Source organism: Arachis ipaensis, chromosome B10 (assembly GCF_000816755.2).
Source record: "Arachis ipaensis cultivar K30076 chromosome B10, Araip1.1, whole genome shotgun sequence".
NCBI lineage: Eukaryota > Viridiplantae > Streptophyta > Magnoliopsida > Fabales > Fabaceae > Arachis > Arachis ipaensis.
In genome coordinates this window covers 134,933,698-134,941,359 of record NC_029794.2, presented here as the reverse complement: position 1 = coordinate 134,941,359, position 7,662 = coordinate 134,933,698, and the positions used below count along the sequence as shown (strand labels likewise).

Below are 7,662 nucleotides of genomic sequence, written 5' to 3'. Positions count from 1 at the left end.
GTACATTACTTTTAGAGTATTAAAAAAAAATTAGTTCCTAAGAAATAAATAGATAAATTATAACAATATTACGTGTATATTAAAAATTATTTACCTATATAAAATATAAATTAAAATGAGTTAAATAATATATGTATTTATATATAGATAGACAATATTTAAGTCGGTTATTTTTTAGTATATAAATAGTATTTTTAGATAAATTACTTTTTTTTTTGAAAAGATTAAAGATAAATTTTCATTTTTAAAAATGCTAGCAACTAATTTATTTTATCATAAAATGATTTTTTTATTATAAAAAAATAAATAATTAATTAATTTTAAAATTAATGTGTATCTGACTGCAATTTGCAAAAAAATTGTTAGATGATCAATTGGCCATGCTCTTTATTTAAGGGTGAAAATTCAGGTGCAGTCAACTTCACGTGAAGTTGATAATTGAGAGCCGTTAGCTGAAAATTTAGTCAAATCAATCAAATCATCTAACGGCTCTCAGCTATCAATTTTACGTGAAATCGACTGCACCTGAGTTTTCACCTTATTTAAGAGGAGTAGAAATGGCTCCATCAAAACGCAGGTTGAAGGTGCGTTTCATTTGCAAGAGCTTAACCCCTGAATTAAACCCCAGTTGGCACAACACAAGACGCAGCCAAATACAGAGTCAGTTCCCTCCAATCTCCATTCACCAAAAACAATGAAAGCCTTCACTTCAACGCTCAGATCCTTGAGAAGAACCCTACACTCACCACAACCGCCATCAATAACCGTCTTCCATCGCTTCTTCTCCGCGCAACCGAACGCCGAAACCGAAACTGAAACCGATTCCAACTCGGTCTTCGACAGTTCCCACTTCGACCTCCCACAGCAGAAGACAGAGCGTGAGAGTGGGCCCACGTGGGACCACAAGTACAGGACACGTGCGGACCAGTTGGTGTTCGGCGGAGAGGGCCCTAAGGGCAAGCTTAAGCTCAAGGAAGAGGAGGACGAGAGGCGGCGCAGGGTTCTCGCGAAGGTTCTGCTCGAGGCCGCTGTCGATGGAAGAAGAGACGATGAGGAAGAAGATTCCAAGGGTTTGGGAGTGGTGAAGGAAGAGGACCAGAAATCGTTATCGGTTGGAATCATTGGTGCCCCCAATGCCGGCAAGTCTGCACTCACTAATTATATGGTTCGTTTTCTAATTTTCTTTTAATCTTTTTCGTAATTCTTTGTATTTGTTGAATTCAAATTAGTTGGAAATTAGGGTGAAGAAAAAGAGTATAAGTCATCTATGGATTTATGTAGCTGGTTACTGAAGACTAATTTTAAGAGATATATGTAGATTTTACGTGTCATGTTTAGGGATTTCATTTCTCATGACTAGGGAGTAATATGCTCTAATAAGTTGTATTCTTACCAAAGAAGTTTGAGAGTTTTCTCAGAAAATCATTATGATGTGAAGGAGTTGGTTAGTTTTATCAGTCAAGGAGTTGGTTAGTTAATTAAAGTCCAGTTCATTTTTTGGCACATATAGTGTGATACTGTGATATATCGTTATATATTGATAGTATTGTATACCGCCAGTATTTGTTTGGCATACGGGGATGTTGTTGGCTGAAATAAAATGCATAGCACGTGGACTTGAGCTGTTTGGTGCAGAGGAGGTGCATAAAGGGACAAGCATGCCTGTTTATGATTTATTGAGATGTCTTTTCAAACTTACAATCTTTCTTTTTATTTGAAGATGTGCTTATCAATTTCTGCGATTCTATGCTATGACTGAATTTCTCTAGCAAAGGAGAGAGTCTGAGTCGGTAATTTTGTTAATTACCCTAGTCTGGTTTGATTACACTATTCAAATTTCAATTTACGGCACTAAAGCAATGTTGCCATTGGTTATCATTTGCCTTTAGTTAAGCTTATGTTGCCATTTAGTATAGTAAGTAGCCCATTTACTGGGTTTGAACTGCTAGTCTAGTTTTTTCAAAAGGTAGTTGTTGATAAATATTGGATTGTTTTAGAATTGCTTCTAGCATCTTCCATTGTCAGCAATCTTAGCAAAAGATTTCTGAATGTGTTGTATTGTTGTGCTCATTTATTGTAGGTTGGGACAAAGGTTGCAGCTGTGTCACGGAAGACAAACACAACAACTCATGAAGTTGTCGGAGTGTTGACAAAAGGGGATACCCAAATTGTGAGTAGCTTGCTTGATTAGTTTCTGCTTGGATGTTGTGAAAGGGATAATGTGTGGTTACTATCCACCATGTTGCATGAAGGGATGGGTTATTATACTCTAGAACATATATACATTTTGATGAGTTTCATTTCTTAATGCATTTTTTCTTTTTATCGGGTACTCAGTCATATAATATTTTATTTGCAGTGCTTTTTTGATACACCAGGGCTTATGTTAAATTGCAGTGGATATCCTTATAGGGATGTCAAGGTTCGGGTGGAAAGTGCATGGAGTTCAGTCAATCTCTATGAAGTACTCATAGTTATTTTTGATGTTCACAGACATATTACCAGGTAATAACTCTTACCATTTTATTGATGTTGGAGGATGTCAGGCTGTGTGCCCTAATTAATACACAATTAGAGATAAGATATAGCCTTGAATCTCAGAAAGTTATGATATTAATAGTATCTTGTCTTGTTATTATATTAATATATCCTGTAGTTAGTCTTAGCCATAGATTCACTATATAAATTTTTATCTTCATATAAATGAACCAGGAAGTCTATCATCAGTTTCTATTATGAACCAAGCAAACCCACAAAATTCTCTATATATAGTTCCACATGGGATATTCGGCTCTTCCAATCTCAACCCTGGAAGTCTTCTATACATTGTTGCTTTATTGAACTAACACTACAAATGCAATCTGCTTTCATATTTATGCCTCTTCACATTTTTCTCATTAGGTTCACGTTCTAAAGTGCATATTTTGTTTTGTTACTTTTGTTGTCGAAGACTTCATCCCTTTCCTTTTGTTATTCTATCAATACAGGCCTGATACAAGAGTAGTAAAATTAATTAAGCGTATGGGAGCTCAAATGGTTCCAAATCAAAGGCGTGTTTTATGTATGAACAAGATTGATTTAGTAGAGAAAAAGAAAGACTTGTTGAAGGTTGTGGAAGAATTTAAAGATCTTCCTGGATATGAGAGGTACAGATTTTTGTATAAAGACTGGAGGAGATGTTGGATTTTAGTATCATAGTAGAGTTTCTATGTTTTATGCAAATTGACTTTCGTCCTCAAGCTAGCTTCTAATTTCATTTCTCTATTATTTAGGCATTTTATGATATCCGGACTGAAGGGGGCTGGAGTAAAAGATTTAACTCAATACCTGATGGAGCAGGCATGTATTTTTCTCTACATCTGCTATATATTAAGTTGTTAACCATATCAAATGATTTCCTTTGTTCCATTTTTGGAAATTAATTTTGGAGTATGAAAGGCAAGATTGCTGCACTTGGATAAAATTTTATTAGTTATTGTATATGCATTCTTGTTTCTTCTGAAAACACTTTTAGAATTTCTAGCGATATCTCTTTGATATGACGCTTCAAAACCTTATTGAGTTTTTAATTGTTTCCTTTGCTTAGGCGGTTGAACGACCCTGGGATGAAGATCCTTTCACCATGAGTGAGGAAGTTATGAAGATGATAGCTTTAGAAGTTGTGCGTGAAAGATTATTGGACCATGTACATCAGGTAATTATTGGATTCCTATATATGTGAGTTTGCTGCCTCTGGAGCAAAACAACCTTTTTTCTTTGTGGGTGGGTTCAGAACATTTAAAATTTGTAGCTGGCCTCTTTCCTCTCAAAAGTTTGGTGAGGCCGGAGTAAAAAAAGATGACCCATTCGGACCATGATATTTAACCCATAGAAGTTTTCCTAGGTCCATCTGCTGGCTGGTCTGTAGCTCCATTCATTTATGTTTATTAAACATTAGTGCCATAACATGGACCCAATACATAAAATAACAATTAAACAAAAAAAAAAAATCCTCAAACTAATCTCATATTCTAAAGACTAAAGTAGTAAAGTACCATATAGAGTCAGGTAGTGTTGTTAGAATCTTAGATATTGATTAAAACCTTCTCTCGATGTTAGGAAATTCCGTACGATATTGAACATCATTTGATTGACTGGAAAGAGTTACGAGATGGTTCTCTCAGGATTGAGCAACACTTCATTACTAACAAACTAAGCCAACGCAAGATTCTCGTGGGGAAGAATGGCTCAAAGATTGGGTAAATTCTTTCTTCACCCTTTCTTTCATGTAACTTTGCAAATTTCAATATTATCAATTTACAAGTTTCTTATTGTAGAACCACTAAATGTAGTGATTCTAGTTCAATCAAAGCATATGGGCATATGGCAAAAACTGGTTCCCAATTTAATCTCCGCTCTCAGGCACCTATTCTGCTTGTGCAAATGCATGCTCGAAATTTGTTTCTCCTCCCTGCTTCTTCCTTGTTGAAGTTCCATTAAAAATTTGAGCATCATTAAAGTCGGCAAACTTCATTTTAGATGCTTATTCATGTTTCTTTGATACAGGAGAATAGGAATTGAGGCCAATGAAGAGCTAAGGTCCATTTTCAAAAAGCAGGTGCATCTAATTCTCCAGGTTAAGCTTAAATAATGAACCAGACATAAATAGATTTGAAGTTGAAACTGTGCCTTAGCTGCCGCATCATTCTATGCCGCTTGTAAAATGCGGAAGGAGTTGCCTCACCCAGACTTTCGAAGTACAGAGCTTACAAAACCATGCCTGATTTATCGGTGATCATGGACAAAACCATTGCCATGGAGAAACAGGATGAGAAATTGAGAAGCAAAATGGTGATCATGCACAAACTGTGTATGTCATTATATATGGCTGCCAATTCATTATTATGTTTGTAGTGCTCATGAGTCAGGAATTTAAAAAGAAATTTCCATCTTTCATCGTTTATTTGTATACATGTTTCATCTCAAAAAGACAACTAGGGTATTTGGTCTAGTTGTAGTGTGGGCTTTGGGTACCCTCCAATGCCCCTTTTATTTACCCTCTCCACTTTGTGAGACCACTGTTTTATTGTATAATAATGATTTGTACAGAAATTTTGATGATAATTTTTTGGTTGTCCATGTCATATTTCCCTCTGTAGTTCTTGATAAGGGAAATCGCAGTTTGTTTATATGAGAAAATCCAATCTAACCAAATTATAAATTTAATTTTGGTTTTGTTTGTTTGGGTTCGGTTTTCGATTTGAAATTTACAAATATAAAATATACTACGTTATAATAATGTAGAAAATGAACCCAAATTCTAATGCACTCTTAGTTTTGTAACAATTATATTCTCATTCAGTCATTCACCTCTTTACATTAAACCACACCTTAAAAAATAGTTCAGTAATAATAAGTTAAGAACTATGCTGCGGTGCGTCATTCTGCTTGATTCTCCTTGCATGCAGAAGACGGGCCAGGACCAGGCCCGGGCCCGGGCCCAGGCAAAACGTTGTAGCAGTTACGAGCAAGGTTGATACAGTCGAGCCAGTGGAGTATCTCAGCATTGGGATCCCTTTCAACCACAACATCGGAAACCGTGAGCTGCACCTTCCCGTTGTAGCACCCGATCCTGCCCCTCACCCTCGCCACCACCCCAACCCTAACCTCGGCGGCAAACCTGGCGGACGAATCTGCAATGAGGCGGAGGTCGTCGGGGCGGCGGCGGCGAGCAAGGTAGGGTGAAGTCATGTGGTTGAGCCAGAGGATGCAGGGGACGGAGGCGGTGCCGTCGTCGATGAGAAAGCGGAGGAACTTGTGTGGCTTGTGGTCACGGAGTGTAACAGTCCCAAGTGTCTCTGCGCGAGAGAGAGGGATGCCTCTGCGAGAGAACGTAGGTTCTGAAACCGAAGAAGAAGACGGGGTTTGGGTGAGAGAGAGAAGATCGAATGCGAGCAGCTTCACGTAGCTGTGGTACACTGGGTTTTGCATTTTCTGAATTTTTTTTTTCTCTTGTTTTTTTGGGAGGGTGGCTTGTTGACTACGCTTGAAATTTTAATACTTTTGTAACCTATCCAATTTGTTGTTGCTATTGCCATTTTTAACCTTGGGTATTACACTGTTTTACTACGCAATGATTTGGTAAAATATTTGTGTAAAAGAATTTAATCAATAAGGTTTAGCTAACTAGTTTTAGGTCAAAGAGTTTAAATTCTAAAATGTTTGAACGAAAACAAATAGTGTATTGGTCGATATTGTGATTGTTGAATAATCTTGTTTGAAACATAATTTACGTGTTCGTAAAAAAAATTGTTAGAAAGACAATAAAAATTAATTAATAAAAAAAATTGTACATCCAAAGTTTTAAAGAAGTGTATATATTCACAATCTATCTTGTTTTTCATAACTATTATTAAATGAATATACTTTAAAATTAGAACATTTTTCTCATGTTTATTAATCTTAACATATTGCATGAGAATTTGAAATAATCTTAGTATCATCCTTGTTATGACGAGGGTGTCTATTTATTAATTGAGTTATTTGATTACCAATTGAAGTCATCACCACCAAAATCATCACCATCGTTGCAACCTTAATAGCTGTTCCCTTTCTTATCTTCACTCCCCAAATTGAATTCTTATTTTTCTTACCTGTTTGTTTTTCCAGTGACTCGGGCTTTTTAGGCAGTACTATTGAAAGAACGTCACCAGAAAAATTTGCGCGAATTTCAGTCACATCACAATCTTTAGAAAGCTTGAATTCCTTCCTAAAACATTCTAATTTATAGTTCGATGCACTCAATGATCTTTCTCCAAATATTGTTAGGATCCCTCTCTTTGTTTTGACCTTAAGTTGCTCCCTTTTAAAACCTGTAAAGTTGAGAAAGAACAATGCTTATATAATATCTAGTATAGATTTTTTAAAATCTTCAAGGTCATATACTCAATTCTATTTCTAAGAGGTCATTAATTTCTTGCTAATCATCACATTTGCGCAAAAACTAACTAAATAAATAAAATGTACAAGCAAGAAATAATATAATATACTACCGTTGAGATCAATCTGAAGAATCTGATCAAAATCTTCATCTAACTGCATGCCATTAGCTCTTGCCTCTTTGGCTTCCATGTTTTGGTTATTAGTAGCTTCTCCTTATGAAAATGGATTGAATGAATGAAATTAAAGGACAAGTGTTTAAATCACTTTCTTTAAAGGAATCCTTTTGCTTCACTTTGCTAACCATCTTGATTCCTTTATTGTTATTAGTTTTTGGTGACTCTTTATTGTTATTAGTTATTACTTCTTCAAATAATTTCCTTGATTCTTTTTCATTTCTTTGATTTTTATTTTAGAGGGGAAAAAAAAATAAAAAACTCGGCTAATTTTTTTTATAGAAAAAAAATATTGTGTTTTTGTTGAAAATATGATTATTTAATATAATTATATTTGGGTGGATTTTGGAGGTGAAAAGTCAATACACAGAATATGTGTTGGACACTTTTTTTGCACTTTAACAATTCTGTAATATACTTTAAATATAAATATTTAACAAAAATACCATTTTCATCTCTATTTTAAAAAATAATTTCTGGAAAAACTCTTGGTATTTCTTAATGATGAAAAATCTATTCTTCCTGCACGCCACGTGTTCCTGATCATAGCACCCCTGAGCTCCTTTCT

General features: G+C 35.3%; 3 protein-coding genes across 3 annotated transcripts; 1 reads left to right on the top strand and 2 right to left on the bottom strand.

The window, feature by feature from the left end:
• On the top strand, nucleotides 575-5,123 carry LOC107624071 (GTP-binding protein ERG). The gene is made up of 8 exons (XM_016326515.2): nucleotides 575-1,165; nucleotides 2,081-2,170; nucleotides 2,360-2,505; nucleotides 2,988-3,146; nucleotides 3,273-3,339; nucleotides 3,587-3,694; nucleotides 4,099-4,238; nucleotides 4,546-5,123. The coding sequence occupies exons 1-8, from the start codon at nucleotides 695-697 to the stop codon at nucleotides 4,628-4,630; spliced, it is 1,266 nt and encodes a 421-aa protein (XP_016182001.1). The 5' UTR covers nucleotides 575-694; the 3' UTR covers nucleotides 4,631-5,123.
• On the bottom strand, nucleotides 5,315-6,123 carry LOC107621964 (CST complex subunit STN1). Its single transcript, XM_016323914.2, has one exon. It carries the CDS (start codon nucleotides 5,968-5,970, stop codon nucleotides 5,419-5,421), a length of 552 nt encoding a protein of 183 aa, XP_016179400.1. The 5' UTR covers nucleotides 5,971-6,123; the 3' UTR covers nucleotides 5,315-5,418.
• LOC107621211 lies at nucleotides 6,330-7,132 on the bottom strand. Its single transcript, XM_016323246.2, has 2 exons — nucleotides 7,032-7,132; nucleotides 6,330-6,851 (listed from the first exon to the last, which is right to left on the bottom strand). Exons 1-2 carry the CDS (start codon nucleotides 7,108-7,110, stop codon nucleotides 6,442-6,444), a joined length of 489 nt encoding a protein of 162 aa, XP_016178732.1. The 5' UTR covers nucleotides 7,111-7,132; the 3' UTR covers nucleotides 6,330-6,441.

Coding starts and splice junctions, on each gene's coding strand:
- LOC107621964 (XM_016323914.2), bottom strand. CDS start 5,970: ATGCAAAACCCAGTGTACCACAGCTACGTGAAGCTGCTCGCATTCGAT.
- LOC107624071 (XM_016326515.2), top strand. CDS start 695: ATGAAAGCCTTCACTTCAACGCTCAGATCCTTGAGAAGAACCCTACAC. Junction 1,166..2,080: donor CTGCACTCACTAATTATATG/GTTCGTTTTCTA, acceptor CATTTATTGTAG/GTTGGGACAAAGGTTGCAGC. Junction 3,695..4,098: donor TATTGGACCATGTACATCAG/GTAATTATTGGA, acceptor TCTCGATGTTAG/GAAATTCCGTACGATATTGA.
- LOC107621211 (XM_016323246.2), bottom strand. CDS start 7,110: ATGGAAGCCAAAGAGGCAAGAGCTAATGGCATGCAGTTAGATGAAGAT. Junction 6,852..7,031: donor TCTTCAGATTGATCTCAACG/GTAGTATATTAT, acceptor TCAACTTTACAG/GTTTTAAAAGGGAGCAACTT.